This window comes from Myotis nattereri, assembly GCF_964212035.1.
Source record: "Myotis nattereri genome assembly, chromosome: 4".
NCBI lineage: Eukaryota > Metazoa > Chordata > Mammalia > Chiroptera > Vespertilionidae > Myotis > Myotis nattereri.
The window spans coordinates 83,510,478-83,530,002 of record NC_138079.1 but is presented as its reverse complement, the minus strand read 5'-3'; the positions used below and the strand labels follow the sequence as shown (position 1 = coordinate 83,530,002).

The window sequence follows — 19,525 nt, the reverse complement described above, 5'->3', positions numbered from 1 at the left end:
GCACTATGCTTGGACTCCAGAAAACTGGCTGCACAGACAGTGCGGGCTAGCTCAGACCTGGCGCCTACCTCATGCCCCACTGGCAGCTGTAGTCAGCTTTCCTGTGACGGCAGAGACCTGCGGGGTTGCCCTCCTGATCGGGCACACCCACCACCGGGTCCTCCACACGGTAGGTGGCTGTGGGGCCAGCACAACACCAACTTGAGGGAACCAGAAATACAGGAAAATGTGGGGGAAAGGACTTTACCTTAAAAAAAAAAAAAAGAAAAAGAAACTGCTCTGGCTGATGTTGTCAGTGGTTACAGCATCGCCCTCAAACCAAAGGGTCATGGATTTGATTCCCGGTCAAAGGCATGTACCTGGGTTGCAGGTTTGATCCCTGCCCAGGTTAGAGCACATGCAAGAGGCAACCAATCGATGTTTCTCTCTCTCTCTCTGCTCTTGCTCTCACTCTCGCTCTCTCCCCCTCCCTCCCTCCCTTCCACCCTCTCTAAAAATCAATGGGAAAAAATATTGTAGCCCTAACCAGTTTGGCTCAGTGGATAGAGCATCAGCCTGTGGACTGAAAGGTCCCAGGTTTGATTCCGGTCAAGGGCATGCACCTTGGTTGCGGGCACATACCCAGTAGGGGGTGTGCAGGAGGCGGCTGATCAATGTCTCTCTCTCATCAATGTTTCTAACTCTCTATCCCTCTCCCTTCCTCTCTGTAAAAAATCAATAAAATATATTTTAAAAAATATTGTAGGGTGAGGATTAACCAAAAAAAAAAGAAAAAAGAGAAAAGAAAGGAAAAAAATGAAACTAAAAATTATGAAAATAAATATTTTGCCTTATACTGTATTTAATTTTTTTAAGTTATAATTGCACTGAACAACCTAAAAGGTTGGGGCTGCCTGTGGTTAATCATTCCACAGCTTTGTATGACTTTTTCAGCAAACAAGTGTCTGCAAAAAGCAAACGGAGTTAAGGACCCAGTGGTTTTCTCAAGGCCTCGCTCCATCGTTTCATAGTCAATTATTCTCTTTTGAAGCACCTATCCCCTTGCTAATTTTCTCTGATCTCTAAGGGTGGCAGCCTTGTCTAACCTCAGGTAGCCGCTCCCCCACAGGTGCAGCTCTTCATGCTACCCATGGCCTTCATGAAAAACTCGGACAGGGCTGTGACCTCCGCTGGGGGGTTGTGGGGCAAGTTGTTGACGCCGAGGTCCGGTTGCATACTGCCCTGGCCTTGGCCTAGATCTGCAAGATTTGCAGCTCCAATGTGCACCTTAGAGTCTTCGCATTTTGGGAAAGACCCACAGCAAAGCCTTTGAGGCCATGGGCTAGCGACAATGCTGGGGTAAGTGGCGGGGAGCTGTTCATCTGAATATTTGCTAAATGAGCAGGTGCCTCCTCCCTCTACCTAAAGTGCAAATGTTTTGTCAACTAAGGCGCACACACGAAGTCACTCACTGCCCTGACTCCCCTCCCTGCGAACTGTGCCCAGCCCTTCTTCGGGGCTGTTCTGTGGTGGAGCCAGAGTTCAGGCAAACGGCTGACCAAACGAACGGCCAGCGGGAGCCACGAGTTCCCTTTGCATTTGGCCTTGTGCAAACCTGATCTTGGCCAAGGCCGGGGCAGTATGCAACCGGACCTCGGCTTCTGCAACTTCCCCCGCCCCCCGCCCCCCCCCACGCCCCAGCAGAGGTCACAGCCCTGTCCGATTTCTAGCCCAGCACCCCCTCGAGTCTCTGCGGAGCCACTGTCCACTCTAAGCAACATTTATTGAGGGTGGCGGAGAGCGAGGTGGGGCGGGGCCCGGAGTGCCTTAGGCAACCAGACCTCAGGCTCTCATCACATATAGACAGGGATCCCGGCGGAGGGCACAGAGCGCCATCGAGGGTGGTGCCCGGCCTCAGACGGGGGACGCCAGCTTCCGCTTCGTGCTCTCGCTGCAGCGGTGCAGGATGAGGTCTGCGCTGGGCCGCGGGGGCACCGCCGGCTGCGGCTTCGCGCGGTCGGTCTCCTCGACTGGCAGAGGGCACGGCCGGGTAAGAGGCCCCGCCCCGCCCCCGCCCCCGGCCCGCCCAGGCCCGCCCAGGCCCCGCCCCGGCACGGCCCCGCCCCCTACCCGCCCTCCGGCCCCGCCCCGCCCGCCCCGCCCGCCTCCGCGCATCCTCCCGCCCCGGCGTCGGGGCGCTCACCCAGCGGGCTCCCTGCGCTCTGCGGCCCGGGCCGCGCCTGGCGGCGGCGCTGCTGCTGGAAGCGGACGCTGTTGCGCCGATAGGTGTCCTGGCTGACGCGCTTTCGCGATCGCTGGTGGATGCTCTGTGCATTGCGGATGGACGACCTGGGCCCGGCGGGACGGGACCGTAGGTCATCGCCCCGCCCCGGCGTCCCCGCCGCCCGGCATCGGCCGCGTCCCTGCCCGCGGGGACTCGCCTGGCCCCCCGGGGGTCAAACGACTGGCCCGAGGAAGTGGGGGGCGGGAGGGGCGGGAGGGGCAGGCGGGGAAAGGGAGGTCCGGCGCGGACCCTTGCGGGGCCTCAGAGCCCAGGTCCATTTCCCACGCCCTCACCAGCCTTCAGCCAGCCCTCTCCCCAGGAAGCCCCCCGGACTGCCACCGCCATCACGGACCATCCCCAGAGACTCTAGACATAATGCCTTTACCCCGACCGCACACCCTGCTCTCCTACGCCCCGGTGAGGGTGCTGCCTTCCCCGCCAGGCTCGGAACCCTGCCCTGTGTCCCCTGCCCCAGTCCTGCCAAGCCAAGGCCCACAGAGGGAACCCGTGGTGCACCCTCCTGAGCCCCGCCCGGCGCCCCCAGCCCACAGGACTCACCGGCGGGGCGGCGCCCCTCGGCTCTTGATCTGGCGCTGGGCCTGAGCTATGTCCTGCCCCGCCTTCTGCAGGTAAATGGCCGGGAAGTGGCCTGTGGCGTCTTCTTTCCTGCAGCAGAGATGGAAGTCCAGTCAGTGGGAAGATCGGGGCTCCCTCTACACGGCTGGGTTCAAGGCAGCTGGGAGTGGCAAATACCCGCTGGCCAGCACCAGACCCTGCCCCTCGGGGCCTCGGTTTCCTCATCTGTGCAGCCAGGCGCTCCGGGCTGAGACGTTGGGAGGAGGAGAGAATTAGCAGGTCTGGATCTTTCCGGGGACACGTGTTTGCTATCAAACATCTGCAGTGTTGCATATGTCGGTTTTTCTTTTCTGGAGGTTGCCTGTGTGTACTAAGTAACTCCACTCATCACGTTCTCCTAAGCTTTCTTCCAAAAGCTTTTGAGTTTAGGGTTTTTGAACTTTGGAAAACCCGTGATCCATCCCAAATGTGTATGGTGTGAGGTAAGGTTCTAGGTTTGTTTGTTTGTTTGTTTCCATATGGATATCCAGTTGTTCCAGCACCGTTTGTTGGCTAGATTTCCCCCCCTATTCTATTATATTTAGGATGGGGGAGGGGGAAACTTTACATAATACAGACTTCACTCAGTAAAACTGATTTTTCTTGGACGGTGGAAGAATCACAAGCAGATTCTCAGGGGTGTGTGATATGGGGTTAACTATGTGTGGGTCTAAAAGGGTGGGAAACCCTGTCTTGGGTGGGTGGAGGTGGAAGAAGATACATATTGGATAAATGGTGATGGGGAAAAAATAAAAATAATAAAATCAAGAAAAAAGAAAAGAAAGAAACCCTGTCTCAAAGCCTCCAGCCCAGGACCATGCTGAAGATGGGTGTTGTGGCCACAAGTTCGCTGAGTCATGGGCTGGCCCTGTGACCCGAGGCCGTGAAAGCATGTCAAGGACCTGGGGAGGCCCAGTGGCTCCAGGGAGAAGTCTCTGCTTTCCCTAGAACTGGGTCAGGCGAGAGGGCTGGGGAGGGGGGGGCCGGGGGGGGGGACAGAGGGAGGACACTGAACCCCAGAGACGAGGACACTGAACCCCAGAGACAAGTAGGGTGGGACCATCATTCATCGGCCCCCATTATGGACACTGAGCCCAGAGAGGCACAGTCGCTTACCCAGTGTCACACAGCTATGTCAACCCATGTCCACCTTGAGCCCAAACAGACCCTGCCCCGGGCCAGGGCTGGTGAAGTGGGAGGAGGGGGTGCTCTCCTACCTGATGACCCACCAGCCATCCAAGAGCTTATGAATGACCTCGATGGTTTCGCCCTCCTGGAGGGATATCTCATCTTCCTCTACAGCAGTGTATGCTTTGATGGTGACGTAGGGCTCACCTGGTCCACAGGGGGGGAGGGGGGAGCATGGTGTGAGGATCTGCCCTGCACAGGACTCATCACCCCTCCTCTCCTCTCTGGGCCTGGGGCTTCCTCCAGCTGGCCCTTCTTGGTCCCCTGCAGGCTCCTCCCAGCCCCTATGGGGACATCCTGGAGTTCTGCCCTCTCTACCCTCTCCAGCGGTTCTCAACCTGTGGGTTGCGACCCCTTTGGGGGTCGAACGACCCTTTCACAGGGGTCTCGTAAATACATCCTGCATATCAGATATTTACATTACAATTCACAACAGTAGCAAAATTAGTTAGGAAGGAGCAACAAAAATAATGTTATGGTTGGGGGTCACCACAACATGAGGAACTGTATTAAAGGGTCGCGGCATTAGGAGGGTTGAGAACCACTGCTCTAGACCCACCATCCATACCAGGGGCCAGGAGCTCCCACGATTTCAGAGCCCTGGTCAGGCACGGATGCAGAGTGTATCTGCCGGAAGTGCGGACTGCAGTGCTGCCCACAGGGCACCTGAGCCACTCAACTCCGGCCAGCTGTAGGCATGTGGGGCTGCAGGCCCTGCATACACACCTCTTCCAGTTTTAAAGAGGAAGCATAAATCCACATAAAATTATGAAATCTCTCCACTTTAACATACGGGTAACCAATTCTAACTGCTGACAACCTCCACAAGACTCCAAACAGCCCAGGAGCTGCCAGTTTTCCCTTCAGTCAGCATGATACCCCCTCCTCCAGGCAGCCCTCTTTCCTGAGCCTCAGGTCTGCTCACCATTCAGCTTCCCACTGGACCTGGCCCTAGCCAACTGCCACCCAGGATCCCAGGCTGACCTCATCACCCCCCACCTCTATTCCTCCTCCTGGTTCCCTGCCCTGCCCACTGCCTAGCAGAGCCCCCAAGCCAAACTGTGGGGTCTCAGCCCTGACTCCCCCTCTGCCCAGCCCCCATTATATCCAACCCCAAAGGAGTCACTTCTGGCTTCTCAACATGCCCCTGCCCCTCCCCCGCTTCCTCCCACCCCCTATGGCCATGGTGGACCGGGGGCACCTGCGTAGTTGGGCTCTGGGTCCTCTGCCTCATCAGGACTGTCCAGGGGCTCCAAGTAGGAGGCTGGGACCCAGCCTCGCTTGGTCTTCATTTGGCAGAACCACCAGCCTGTGCCCGGGTGTGAGACAATAAGTCAGGTTGGGCCTGGCAGCCTCCCTCAGCCATCTGGGTGGTGAGGACAGTTGGACAGACACACAAACATCCAACACTCGGATTCAGAAATGTCACCTTCGCCACACCCCACACCAAAATCACCCCCACCCCCACACACAGGGTCACAGAATCACAGTGTGGGACCCACTTCACACACACGATGAGGAGTTGGCCTGCCCCCCGGGAATTGACCCTCAGAGATGCACAGTGAAGCCTGCAATATATGCAGATGCTACGGCCGCCCCAGGGTGCATGCTCAGAGAGAGGGTGACCTGCAGCGTGGGGGGGACAGTCAGGGCCCCAGGGCCAGGCAGGGAGGAGGCCCGAGGCTGCCTGGAGGGCAGAGCCTTGGCGGGGGCGGGGGAGGGGGGTTTGTGGCCACAGGCCCAAGCAGCGGGGGAGGGAGGTCCGGGCAGGGCAGGCAGGAGGCTGACCGCTCTCGCCCTTCTCCACGACGTCCACCACGTCGCCCGTGGCCAGAGCCATCTCGGTGCCCGAGCTCTTCTCGTAGTCAGCAATGGCCCGGTATGTCTGCAGGATGATGGGGCCGGTGATGTCTGGGCAGAGGGAGGACAGGGTGAGTGATGCTGTGGGGTGAGCTGCCCCTCCTGGCTCTCCCTGTGGTCCCCACTGTCCTATTCCCACCCAGCTCCAGGCACCCACAGGTGGCTGCGCCCTGCCGGCGGGAAAGCAGCAGAGATGAGCTTTGCGGCCCTGTATTTAGTGAGCGCCTAGTATGTTCCAGACACTGGTCACACTACACACGTTCCCTTTCTCATTTGATGAGGTTACCAAGCAGTCCTCCTCAACTTTAACTGCACACAAATCGCCCAGGGATCGTGCTGAAATGAGTTTCTGATTCCATAGGTCTGTGGTGAGACCAGAGAGTGCATTCAACCAGTCCCAGGGGCTGCTTCTGCTGCTGCCGTTATGGGCTGAATTGTGCGCCCCCATATAATGAAGCCCTAACCCCCAGTACTCTAGAATCAGAGTGTATTTGGAGATAGAGCCTTTAAGGAGGTGATTAAGGTTAAATGAGGTCATCAAGGCGGGGCCTGACCCAATAGGACTGGTGTCCTTATAAAAAGAGGAAGAGCCAAAACCGGTTTGGCTCAGTGGATAGAGCGTCGGCCTGCGGACTGACGGGTCCCAGGTTTGATTCCGGTCAAGGGCATGTACCTGGGTTGCGGGCACATCCCCAGTGGAGGATGTGCAGGAGGCGGCTGATCGATGTTTCTCTCTCATCGATGTTTCTGACTCTCTATTTCTCTCCCTTCCTCTCTGTAAAAAATCAATAAAATATATTTAAAAAAAAAAAAAAAAGAGGAAGAGACACCAGGGATGTATGTGCACAAAGGAAAGGCCATGTGAGGACATGGCAAGGAGGCAGCCGTCTGCAAGCCCAGGAGAGAGGCCTCAGCAGAAACCAACCCTCACACCTTGACCTCAGACGTCCAGGCTCCAGAACTGTGAGAAGCAAATGCAAGCTGCTGGCCTGTGGTACTGTTATAGCAGCCAGAGCTGGAAAGGATACTCTGTGTCACCCCTGAAGGCCACCTTTGCCTTCAACCCTGTTGATTCATTCAACCACAACCTCCCCCAGCATCTGTGCTGGGCTCTGCAGCCGCGGAGGCTGGGGAGGTACCTTTATTTGCAAGGAGCTCCCTTCGCTATCCAGGGAACCCCAAAGATCCCAGAGTGTAGCCACCAATGCCCTCCACAACTGCTCTCGCTGCTCTTTCCCTGTGCACCCTGAGCCCGGTTCCCTGATCATGTCAACAGTCCCCGTAGGGTGACCTGCCCTGGCTGCCCCCGGGCCCCTCACCGGCAGCGGCAGCGTTGGTCTTGCCATCTTTAGGCACCAGGTAGGTCTCCGGCTTTTTCACCCTGCAGCAGAGGAGGTCTGGGTTAGCCTCGGCTTCCCCGGGGAATGGGGGTGCGGGGGATGGGACCGCTGCAGAGAGAAGGCCACGACTGGCCTGGCAAGGAAAGGGCATTGGGGTTTACGGGGGGTTGCTCCTCCAGTCTGAGGCGGGGACCCCAAGGAGAAGGCTCCAACCGTCAAAGGCTGAAAGGGCCTCCTCCCAGCTGCATAGTGAGGCCCTGGCTCTGCTGTCAGCTCCCGGACCAGCAGCCAATGGGAAGGGCTCCTCCCCGCTGCTGGGAGCTGCCCTTCCCGGCAGCAGGGGTGAGTTCAGGGGCCAGTAAGCACCGGATGGTCTTCGGCAGCCCTGTCCTCCCTCCGGTCTCCCCCCCACCCTCAGTGGCCGGAGAGGGACAGAGAGGGGATCCTGCCAGCCTGTCCCCTGAGATCCCACTCAGCCTCAGGTGCTCCCTGTGGACAGGAGACCCCTTGGGGCCGGGCTGCCAGAGAACCAGGTGACAAAAGGGAGCCAGGGGCCCAGGACCTGTTCAGCAATTCACAGAGGCCACGCACCCCACATCCTCTCACACGTCACTCTCTGTAAGCCAGTGGTTCTCAGCCTTCTGGCCCTTTAAATACAGTTCCTCATGTTGTGACCCAACCATAAATTATTTTCGTGGCTACTTCATAACTGTAATTTTGCTACTGTGATGAATCGTCATGTAAATATCTGATATGCAGGATGTATTTTCATTGTGACAAATTGAACATAATTAAAGCATAGTGATTAATCACAAAAACAATATGTAATTATATATGTGTTTTCCGATGGTCTTAGGCGACCCCTGTGAAAGGGTCCTTCGACCCCCAAAGGGGTCGCGACCCACAGGTTGAGAACCTCTGCTCTCCGTAGCACCTGGGACTACATTTGGCCCTCACTGCCCCATCACACATGGGTAAACTGTTTTCAAAAGGCTTTTGGACCCCCTGCCCCCGGTGCCTCCTGCAGCCTTGACGCTCAGAGGGGTCCAAGTGGAGACTTGGAAAGGATGCTGAGTGGCTGCAGGTCACACGAACCAGGGTTGGAATTTCGCCTCCTTCTCTTTCTGGCTGTGTGACTTCGGGCAAGTCAATGCCCCTCTCTGAGCTTCAGCCTCCTCACCTGTAACCTGGGGGAAGTCCCACCCTGCTAGGGGGAGGGTTACCACCCCATTTCCTGTCCCACCTGCCTCGGAACGGGAAAGGAGGCCACTCACTGGCTGTCGGTGGGGAGCTTGAGGTCGTCGGGGCGCACCTTGAAGAAGTCGAGGAGTAGTGGGCAGCGGGAGATCTTGACCGGCAGGCCCATGAGTGCACTGCAGTACTCGGTGAGCGTGCCCTGGCGGCTCTCGGCTGCCCGCTGCCCGTCAAACCACCTCGGTGCTGACCGGATCCGGGAGGGGCACCAGAGAAACAGTGAGCACATTCTCGAGGTCCAGTCCAAGCAGGGACAAGGGCAGAGGGCGCAGCTTGGAGGGCAGGTGAGGGGAGCCAGGACAGGTGACCCCACCCAGGTGACTCAGCCCCTCACCTGGCAGATGGGGGATGATCCTGTTCTCTGGGTTGATGTCCCCGGCCTCAATAGGAAACAACTCCTTTAAGGTTTTCTAGACAGAAAAGAAAACGAGAAGGAATATTTTTTCATTGCAACACTGTAAAAGCAGAACATTAGAAACGACCTAAATACCCTTCTAATCGCTCTGGCCACAAACTTCTGGTGACGACCTTGATTGCTCCCTTCCTCTCCCACCCCACAGCCAGCCACCAGCAGATCCTTTCGGTTCTACTGCAAACATCTATCCAGAACCTGACCCTTCTCACTACCCACACTGCCACCACCCTGGTCCGAGCTTCCACCAGCCCTGGATTTTATGTCCTTCTTATGTCTCTTTCCCCTTCTGCCCTTGAGGGATCCTCTTAAAACCTAAGGGATCCTCTCAATCCAGCATCCAGAGGCATCCTCTTAAAACCTAAGTTGGATCCTGTCCCTCCTCTGCTCAGAATGCTACCCACCTCTCAGCTCCCTCAGAGTGGAAGCCGAAGGCCTCATGTTGGTCTACAAGGCCCTGCTAGACCTGGCCCTGCCCACTCCACTCACCCCTTCTGCCATCACGCTCCCCCTGGTACACTGTGCTCCAGCCAACCTTGAACACTCCAGGCCCACTCCTGCCCCAGGGCCTTTGCACGTGCTATTCCCATTCTCACCCTACATACACTGAGTGGCCAGTTTATTACGACCAGCCAGATTATTATGAACACCCCATCAGTACTTCACTGACACTTCCAAAAATACTGCATATTAAAAACTTCCTAAGCAAATACTCGCAAGGTTTTGTTATTATTATAATTATTATTATTATTATTTGTATAACTAATTCACTTCATTGTACTGATGGGGTGGTCATAATAATCTGGCCACTCAGTGTATATCAAGTATGTCCCTAAAGAACACTCTCTTGAGTTCGTGTGGAATGGGCACGGAGTTTCTGTGTGGGAAGATGAAGGCATTTTGGAGATGGATGACATTGTGAATATACTTAATGCCACTGAGCTGTACTTAAATGGTTAAAATTGTAAATTTATGTTATGCGCATTTTACCACAATAAAAATAGATTAAGTAAAATGTTTCTTAAAGTTTAAGAAATGCCCCCTTAACTGTGGGCTGGTGAGGACAGACTCCGGGCGCCTCAGCTCCCAGGCAGCACCTGGGTCTCTCTCCTCCCCGAGAGGCAGAGCTGGGCCTGGGTGTGCCGCCCCTCCCGGCCCCCTGCCCCCGGGCACTCACATGGAACTCATAGATCTCGGTGAACCGCCGGTAGACCAGCTTCTCGGACAGGTCCTGCCACTTCACCAGGAACATGTACACCTGGGGGTGGGAGGGCCTCGCTCAGCTTCCTAGGAGGCATCGCCCGCCCCCAAGTGAAGCCTGAAGGACTGCGGACAGAGCGCTCTGTGGGGCACCCTGACCATAGAAAAGGCACTGGATTCAGGGACCCCAGAGCTGCCACGCTCCAGCTTTAGGACCCAGGACAAGATGATCGCCTTTCTCCAATTCCTCACCTGTCATTGGAGATAAAAGTAGGACCTCACCATAGGGCTGGTATGAGAGAGTTTCAGGAGGTAAGATACAGAAAGCGCTGAGCTCAAACAGTACAAGAACCCAGTAAGGTATTGTATTGTTCCATGTACATAAAATGTCCAGAATAGACAAGTCCATAAAGACAGAAAGTAGATTAGTGGTTGCCAGGTATGGGGGAAGAATAGCCACTAGCAGGTATAGGCTTTGGGGCGGGGGGGGGGGGGGGGTGTTAATGGAAATCTTCTAAAATTGATTATTGCAATGATTGCGCAACTCTATGCACGTACTAGTACTAAAAACCATTGTATGCTTTACATAGGTGCGCTGTATAGCATGGAAATTATAGCTCAGTCAAGCCATTATTTAAAAAATAATTAAGCCTGGCTGCTGTGGCTCAGTGGTTGAGCATCAGCATATGAACCAGGAGGTCACAATTTGATTCCCGGTCAGGACACGTGCCCGGGTTGCAAGTTCGATCCCCAGTGGGAGATGTGCAGGAGACATCCAATCAATGATTCTCTCTTATCATTGATGTTTCTATCTCTCCCATCCTCTCTAAAATCAATTAAAGAAATATTTTTTTAATGGTGGAAATGGGCCCTGGGCGGTGTTGCTAAGTGGTCAGAGCATTAGCTGGAGCACCGAAGGGTCACAGGTTCAATTACCGGTCAATTACTGAGGTGCAGACTTGATACAAGCCTGTCTGGTTGGAGCACATGTGAGAGGCAACCAATTGATGTGTTTCTCTCACATCAATGTTTCTCTCTCTCTTCCTCCCACTCTTCCACTCTCTCTAAAAATCAATGGGAAAAAAAAAAGAAAAAAAAAAGAGAGAAAAAAAAAAAGAAGAGAAAAAAAAAAAAAGAAAAAAAAATCAATGGGAAAAAATGTCCTCAGTGAGGATTAACAACAAAAAGGTGAAATGGTAAATTTTATTATATATCTTTTTTAATCACAATAAGTTTAAAAAAAAAACCAGCAATGTGATACTATGAACAATAAAAATGGTACAAAATAGAAAATCTAGAAATAGATCAAGTACATATGGAAATTTAGGATATGAAAAAAGTGGCAATTCCAATCACAGATGTAAAGGTGGATTTTTATAAAATTGGTGTTGGGACAACTGACACGCCTTTTAGGAAAAGGGAAAATTGGATTTGTTTTTCACCCCACACAGCAGAAATAAACTCCAAGTGGATCAGAGTCATAAATGTAAAAATTGAAACCATGTGAGTGCAACGAAACCGGCCCCCCTACACTGAAACCAGGTGGCCCCCGAGGCACCTCAGACCGAAACCAGACCATAATGGTTTTTCTCTCTCTGTTTATTTTTAGTGTTTTCAGCAGATTACCACCAGGCCTCCTCACCATCCTCCAGGGACCACCAGACTTGGCTGGTCCCAGAGGCGGAGCAGGCGCAGTTAGCAGGCAGATGGCCCTCGGCCGACCTGGAGAGCACGGCAGAGCCAAGCCCTCGGAACCCAAGTAGCAGCACCCTTGTTGGCCAACTGACTCTTTTTTTTTTCTTTTTTAATCTATATTCTTATTGATTTCAGAGAGGAAGGGAGAGGGAGAAAGAGAGAGATAGACGCATCAATGATGAGAGAATCACTGATCAGTTGCCTCCTGCACGCCCTACACTGGGGACCAAGTCTGCAGCCCAGGCGTGTGCCCCGACCAGGAATCGGACTGTGACCTCCTGGTTCGCAGGTCAGCGCTCAACCACTGAGCGACAGCAGCCGGCTGCTGCCTGACCCTTGAAGAGACTCGAGGTTTGTCAGTCAGGACGATGGGATGTCTAGATCAAATATGGACACGTATAGGACTAGCCAATAGACTCTGCCGGGCTGACATGACCTCATGCTGTCCTGCCCTTCCACGCTCCTTACCTTAGATGGCTTAGTTCCCACACTATCCAGGCCCTGGATTAGAACGGATGACTATGCAGAGCCCCTCCTCACCCTAATTCTTTACATTTAAATTTACTTCAAATCTTTATTTGGGAGTCAGATTTGGGCTTTCTCCCTGTCTCCTCACCTGTCTACCTCAGGAATAAAACTCCCTTTGTCTGCGAAAAACCTGCTGTTTCAGTATCTGGCCTTTCTGTGTGCTGGGGCAAAGGACCCACCAACTTTAGTCTGTAACACAAGAAGGAAACATTGGTATATGGGACTTTCTAACAGACTCAAAACCAAAAGTCATTAGAAGATTGTTACTTCAAATACATTAACATTCTTTCAAATTTTGTGTATGAAACCATAAGCAATGCCAAAATGCAAATGATAAACTGGGAGAAAATATTTGCAATACACATCACAGAGGTTTGTCTTCATTGTTCTTTATGGCAACATTATATAATGAATAAATACTCTCCTCCAGAGAGCAGAGGAAATGCAGCAGGGGCAAGAGAGCTGGGCAGGAGAGCTGGACAGGTGAGCTGGGCAGGTGAGCTGGGCAGGTGAGCTGGGCAGGTGAGCTGGGCAGGTGAGCTGGGCAGGAGAGCTGGGCAGGAGAGCTGGGCAGGTGAGCTGGGCAGGAGAGCTGGGCAGGTGAGCTGGGCAGGTGAGCTGGGCAGGAGAGCTGGGCAGGTGAGCTGCCACTCAGCACCATCACACTTCCATAGAAACAACTCCAAGGATTGGGGGAAATCACAGAAGGGAAACGTTTTAAAAATTGACAGTTTTATCAAAGTCTCAGAGGGTCGCCCATTTATTCGGGGTTGGGAGAATTATTTTATCTGTAGTTAATTCCGCAATCCAACTTTCCTGATCTGCCCCACCCACAAAGGGTAAGGTTAGAAAAGAAGCGGATTTAACCCAGTGCGGGAATTTCCGTCTGATGCAATAACTGAAACAGCTTTCAGGTGAATTGTCAGTCTGTCAGGGTTCTCCTCACCGCGCCTCTCCTTAAGATGACAGCAGGTTGGCAGTTACCACATAGCTTCGGGGTGTGAAAGCACAGCACAGGGAGTCTGGCCAATAATATTGTAATAACTACGTATGGTGTCAGGGGCACTGGACTTCTCAGGGCATCACTCCATACGCAACAGAAACGTCTAACCACTATGCTGTACACCTGAACTCATACAGTATTGAATGTCAGCTGTAATTGAAAAAATTAAATCAATTGACTGTAAAAAAAAAATACACATCGCAGATAAAGGGTTAATATTTCCAATATACAAAGAACTTTTTTTAATTTGAAGAAAAAAAAGACCAAAAAAATCTGATAGAAAAATGAGCAAAAGGTATGAACAGACAATTCATGTCACACACGTGTATATGTGTGACCCTTAAACACATAAAGAGGTGTTTGGCTTTTCTCATAACAACATAAATGCAGGGTGACTAGGTAATTGCAAATTAGTGAAAACAATCTAAAGGGTTGTTTGAAGAAACAATGGTGTAGTCATACAATGGGGTATTTGAAGATGAAAAAAATACCCAAGAGACGCAGTGAATTTGGAGGTAACTCCAGGGTGTTATAGGAAAATGAAAAATGAACATATGTCACCTTGTCTGTTATCTGTGGTCGTAAGGAAGAAATAATAAGAAAATTTCATATAGTTCCACTTATTTTTGTAAAGAGAAATACAGAAAAGATGAACCAGAATGAGTGTTTGGTCATATTTTTATAACATTTTGATGTCTGGTCACATGTGAATATTCTACATATTTAAAAATAAAACTAAACCAACAAAGAGGGGCTTCAGCTCCCAGACAACAACACTGAGCTCGTCTCCTCCCAGGAACACATCAAAGTTACACCAACAGACAGAGCAGTTCCCCCTGAAGAAGAGCTGAGGGCTGACTGAAGGGCTTCTGCACAGCAAACAAGAGAGGCCACCCAGAAACAGGGAGGAGCACGGGAGACAGGCAGGTGGGCACCCACCCCACCCAGCACACTGGCCTGGGGCGCCTGCCCGGAGGTACAGCTTAAAAACAGTAGTTTAAAGCAGCGGCTGCCAACCTTTGGGACCTCACCAAAAGGACCGCAGACCACCGGTTGGCGACCGCTGGTTTAAAGGATACCCAGGCCACACAGGAAGGAAATCCATTCACTCATCCTGGAGCGGCGCTTCTCAGCCTGTGGGTCGCGACCCCTTTGGCGGCCGAACGAACAACCCTTTCACAGGGGTCGCCTAAGACCATCCTGAACATCAGATATTTACATGACGATTCATCACAGCAGCAACATGACAGTTATGAAGTAGCAACGAAAATAATTTTATGGTTGGGTCACCACATGAGGAACTGTATTAAAGGGCCAGAAGGTTGAGAACCACTGCTGTAGAGCCTTTGCCAAGTGGGAGAGGAACTGCAGAAACTCTCTCGGGTTGAGGGCAACAGAGCACCATGTGTGTCCCCACATCTTTCTTTTGTTTCGTTAATCCTCACCTGAGGATATTTTCCCCATTGATTTTTAGAGTGGAAGGGAGAGAAGGAGGGATGGAGAGAGAGAGAGAAACATTGACATGAGATTAGTTGCCTCCCACACATGCCCTGACTAGGGAAGGGGATCAAACCTGCAACCCAGGTACGTGCCCTTGACCTGGAATTGAACCCACAACCCTGCAGTGCGTGGGCCAACGCTCTAACCACTTAGCAATACTGGCCAGGGCTGTGCCCCACTTCTTTTTTTTTTCACTTGAAATCATTACATTTATATTATGTGAATTTCACCTCATTAACAAAATAAGTTCAAGAAAAAAGAGGGCCCTCCCTCCTTATCTGCTGTGTGGCAGTGGGCAAAGCTCCTAACCTCTCTGGTCCTCTATTTCTTCAGCTGTAAAAGGGGACCACCGCAGTCTGACCTGACAGGAGGCTCAAAGATTAAAGGCGGAGCACCGTGCGGACACAAACCGTGTGCCCCACTTCTTGATCCAGACCCTCCAGCTGCAGGCCAGGGCCGTCCCAGTGCACCCCAGGCCCCCGGGCTCTGCTGCCTGTCCCCAGGACCCGCTGCGGCTGGCCCAGCCCCAGCAACAGGTCCGGCTGGCCTATCAGGCCGCCCTGCACTGCCTGCCTCCAGACTCTCCTCAGCCTCACACCTGCCACAGCTACTACTTCTGCCCGGTGTGGCTTGCCCCTGAACTTGCTGTGGACCAGCAGTCGCCAACCTTTCAGACCTCACGGACCACCAGCTCCAGCCCCTGAGGCTCCCATTTGCTCCTGTTCAGCTCCAGACCCTGGTTCAGCTTCTCCCCGGGGCCTAAAAGAAGCCTAAGCCAGCCAAGGCAGACCTGCTGCAGCCTGCCCCAGTGACTTCCCTTGGCCCATACCCATTCCAGCTCCAGCTCCAGGCCCCAGTGAACTTGCCCCCAGGACTCCCTTAAGGCCCACAAGTGCCCCAGCTCCAGGTTCCAGCACCAGCTGGCTTGCCAAGTGCACCTGGCTCACACACTCTGCAAAAGGGAAGTGGCTACACTAGGCCACTCATTGGAGACCAGGCGAGGTTGCTGGTTCACCTAATTCATATAAGCAAACACAGAGACAGCCAAAACGGGCCGAGAAGTGTGTTTCAAATGAAAAACCCAGACAAAACCCCAGAAAAAGAACTAAATGCGACAGAGACAAAACATTCTAAAGAGTTCAAAACACTGGTTATAAGGCCGCTCAATGAACTCAGGAGAAGAAAAGATGAACTCAGTAAGAAATTTAACAAAGATAGAAACCACAGAAAAGAACCAGCCCGAAATGAAAAATACAATAACTGAAATGAAGAATACATTAGGCCCTGACCGGTTTGGCTCAGTGGATAGAGTGTCGGCCTGCGGACTGAAGGGTCTCATGTTTGATTCCGGTCAAGGGCATGTACCTGGGTTATGGGCACATCCCCAGTAGGGTGTGTGCAGGAGGCAGCTGATCGATGTTTCTCTCTCATTGATGTTTCTAACTTTCTATCCCTTTCCCTTTCTCTTTGTAAAAAAATCAATAAAATATATTAAAAAAAAAAAAGAACTGCAAAAAAACACTTAAATTTGCCCTGGCCGGTGGCTCAGCAGTTAGAGCATTGGCCCGTGCACCGAAGGGTCAAGGATTCCATTCCCATTCAAGGGCACGTACCTTGTTGCAGGTTTGATCCCCAGCCCCAGCCCCAGTAGGGGCTTGTAAAGGAGGCAACCAATTGATGTCTCCTCTCTCTCTCTTTCTCTCTCTCTCTCTACCCTCCTTCCCTTCCACTCTCTCTAAAAAAACAAAAACAAAAAAAAACAATGGAAAAAATATTCTCGGGTGAGGATTTAAAAAAAAGAAAACTTGCCCATCTGGCAGGGCTCAGCGGTTGAGCGTCAACCTATGAACCAGGAGGTCACAGTTTGATTCCTGGTCAGGGCACATGCCCAGATTGTGGGCTTCATCCCCAGTGTGGGGCGTGCAGGATGCAGCAGATCAATGATTCTCTTTCATCACTGATGTTTCTATCTCTCTCCCTTCCTCTCTGTAAAATCAATTTTTAAAATATATTTTTTAAAAAAAGAAAACTTACATTTGACTTAATAGGTTAGTAGGTTTATTGTAATAGTGAGATGGGCATAGGAATTCTGAAACAAGTGTATGTGTTTTGTTGAATTGAGCAAAGAAGTAAATACATGGATGTTGTTGGGAGCCAGGCTTCTCACAGTGAGAGAAAGGAGCTACAAATATAAAATGGTGAAAGGCAAGAATGAAATGAAATGGCTCTTTTCCCCAGTCTGTCTACTAGAAGGACACGAGCGATGACACCTCAGTGGCAGTGAGCACACCTAGCTTCCAGATCTTGGGTTCTAATATCACTCCCCACTAAAAAGAATCAGGGGTCCTTAGCAACATGGCTGAGTCCAGGGGTGGGGCCGGGAGAGTAACCTGGACCATCTTGTGCCAGAAGTAAGAATGTGCCCAGAGAATGGCAGGCACAGAAGCCAGCTTGAAGGAGCTCCCACTGACCACATCTGAGCATCAAAATAAGTTATGATAGTAATGGATTACAATCCATTGAATAAAATCAGAATCCCTGGATCCATATCGGCAGAAGTAAACAAATAAAAGGAGAAGGGAAGGCCCTTACAGAAAATGTTGAGTGATAAATGCAGAAGGAATGATTGCGTGTAAAAATCACCATGTAGCAATCATTGTAGTCATCTGATTCCGACATCAGCTACTATAAGGAACGGGATATTCACATATCTTCAAATATCTCCCCACAGGTCAGTCTATTTAAAACAAAGCGGGGGAAAGTAACTGTCCAGTAGAGGAACTTGGAGGACCTGTCCAGGACTTGGTGCCCAATGCTCTCGGCCAGTGTCAGAACCAGTCACAGTCCCCTGCCACCTGGTAGGATCGATGAGAAGAACCCAGCATCACCCAGCGCCATCTGTGCATAACCTGAATCGAGTGAAGTATCAGACACACCCAAATCGAGGGACAGACTACAAAATAACGGGTCCCATCTCTTCAAAACGGCCAAGTTGAGAGGACAAAGGAAGATGGACTGACCCGGATGAAGGAGGGCTGAAGAGACAGGACAACTGACATGGAACCGGCGATCTGGGATTGGATCCTGGACCTGAAATAGTCTCACAGCACAGAGGACAGGTGACATCCGAACAAGGTGTGCGGTCGGATTACAGTGTTTATCAGTGTTCATTTCCTCATTTTGACACATTTGCACCCTGGCTCTGTATGAGAAAGTCGCTGATTTTAAGCAATACACACCACAGGTTCGGAGGTTATGAAACAACTGCTCCAACTCAGCTCTCAAGTGTTTCAGGAAATTTATATTCAGAGACAGAAGGGACCAGGGAGGGAAGGAGGGAGAGAGGGAGGGGAAGAGGGAGAGGGGGAGCAGAGAAAAGAGAATGCAGGTCATTCCTGGCCTTCCTCTGGGCTTGGGGACCCTATATGGGGTGCGATGTCTGGATAGACACTCCCCCAGGTCCCCATGCGGCTGCGGCTGCGGCTGCGGCTGCGGGGATGGAGAGCCCGCCCCCTCCGGGAGGACCTCTCCCTAAAAGCCGGGGTGGTCAGGGAGGGCTGCCTGGAGGTGGAGGCGCACGCCCTGGGCCTGAGCGCGGGCTGGCTGCCGGGCAGGGTACGGGAGTGGAGAGGGGGCTCGGCTGGGCGCGGAGAGAGGTGGGCTGGCAGGGCCGGGTGCCCGGGTGCGCATCCTTCTAAGGGTCCCACGTCCACTGCTGACCCCGACGGGCAGACTGAGGCCCGGAGACAGGGCGCCCTTCGCCCGCGGTCTCGCCCTGCCACCCCCGCGGTCCGGGACCCCCCGCCCCATCCACCGCTCACGTAGTGCTGGCTGGGGGCGTAGCGCTTCTCGAAGCCCAGGAGGGCGATGTGGCGGATGAAGGTGTCCCCCATGGCGGGCTGCGCGGCCGCTCTGGCCCGGGCGCCCCGGGCTGGGCCTTAAACGGGCTGGAAAGAGGAAGTGGCCCCTGGCAGCCGGGCTGGGGCAGGAGGGGCGGAGGGCGCAGAACGGGCTTCCTCCTTCTTTCATCGTCTGGGTCTCCCAGGCCCCCACCGCGGGGACGCGACGCCGCTCGCACGCAGGGGTGCGGGGACAAGCCTGTCCTCGTCCTTGTCCTCCCCGCGGCCCGCAAGGCCTCGCAGGTGGGGACTCCTCACCACCGCTCCTGGCGGCGGCCTCTGCCCCCCGCCCCATGGCCTCTGCCGCCCCCCCCCATGGCCTCTGCCGCCCCCAAACACAGCGGGCTGCCCCCCTCCCCCATGGCCTCTGCCCCCCCCATGGCCTCTGCCCCCCCCCATGGCCTCTGCCGCCCCCAAACACAGCGGGCTGCCCCCCTCCCCCATGGCCTCTGCCCCCCCCATGGCCTCTGCCCCCCCCCCATGGCCTCTGCCGCCCCCAAACACAGCGGGCTGCCCCCCCTCCCCCATGGCCTCTGCCGCCCCCAAACACAGCGGGCGCCCCCTCCCCCATGGCCTCTGCCGCCCCCAAACACAGCGGGCTGCCCCCCCTCCCCCATGTCCTCTGCCCCCCCCATGGCCTCTGCCCCCCGCCCCATGGCCTCTGCCCCCCCCCATGGCCTCTGCCGCCCCCAAACACAGCGGGCTGCCCCCCTCCCCCATGGCCTCTGCCCCCCCCATGGCCTCTGCCCCCCCCCATGGCCTCTGCCG

The 19,525-nt window shown here is 53.6% G+C and overlaps 1 protein-coding gene across 1 annotated transcript; it reads right to left on the bottom strand.

Annotated features, from left to right (window-relative positions):
- Window positions 1–1,738: 1,738 nt before the first annotated feature.
- On the bottom strand, window positions 1,739–18,974 carry NCF1 (neutrophil cytosolic factor 1). Its single transcript, XM_081088869.1, has 11 exons — window positions 18,680–18,974; window positions 10,110–10,190; window positions 8,855–8,930; window positions 8,541–8,706; window positions 7,246–7,307; window positions 5,855–5,977; window positions 5,268–5,375; window positions 4,096–4,213; window positions 2,822–2,929; window positions 2,183–2,328; window positions 1,739–2,009 (listed from the first exon to the last, which is right to left on the bottom strand). The coding sequence occupies exons 1-11, from the start codon at window positions 18,749–18,751 to the stop codon at window positions 1,894–1,896; spliced, it is 1,176 nt and encodes a 391-aa protein (XP_080944995.1). The 5' UTR covers window positions 18,752–18,974; the 3' UTR covers window positions 1,739–1,893.
- Between the last annotated feature and the right edge of the window lie 551 nt (window positions 18,975–19,525).

Bases quoted from the DNA above. Each gene is read 5' to 3' on its own strand.
- NCF1 (XM_081088869.1), bottom strand. From the start codon at position 18,751: ATGGGGGACACCTTCATCCGCCACATCGCCCTCCTGGGCTTCGAGAAG. The intron at 8,707-8,854 runs GTGAGGGGCTGA...GGATCCGGTCAG, and splicing joins GATCATCCCCCATCTGCCAG to CACCGAGGTGGTTTGACGGG. The intron at 7,308-8,540 runs GTGAGTGGCCTC...CCTCTGCTGCAG, and splicing joins AAGCTCCCCACCGACAGCCA to GGTGAAAAAGCCGGAGACCT.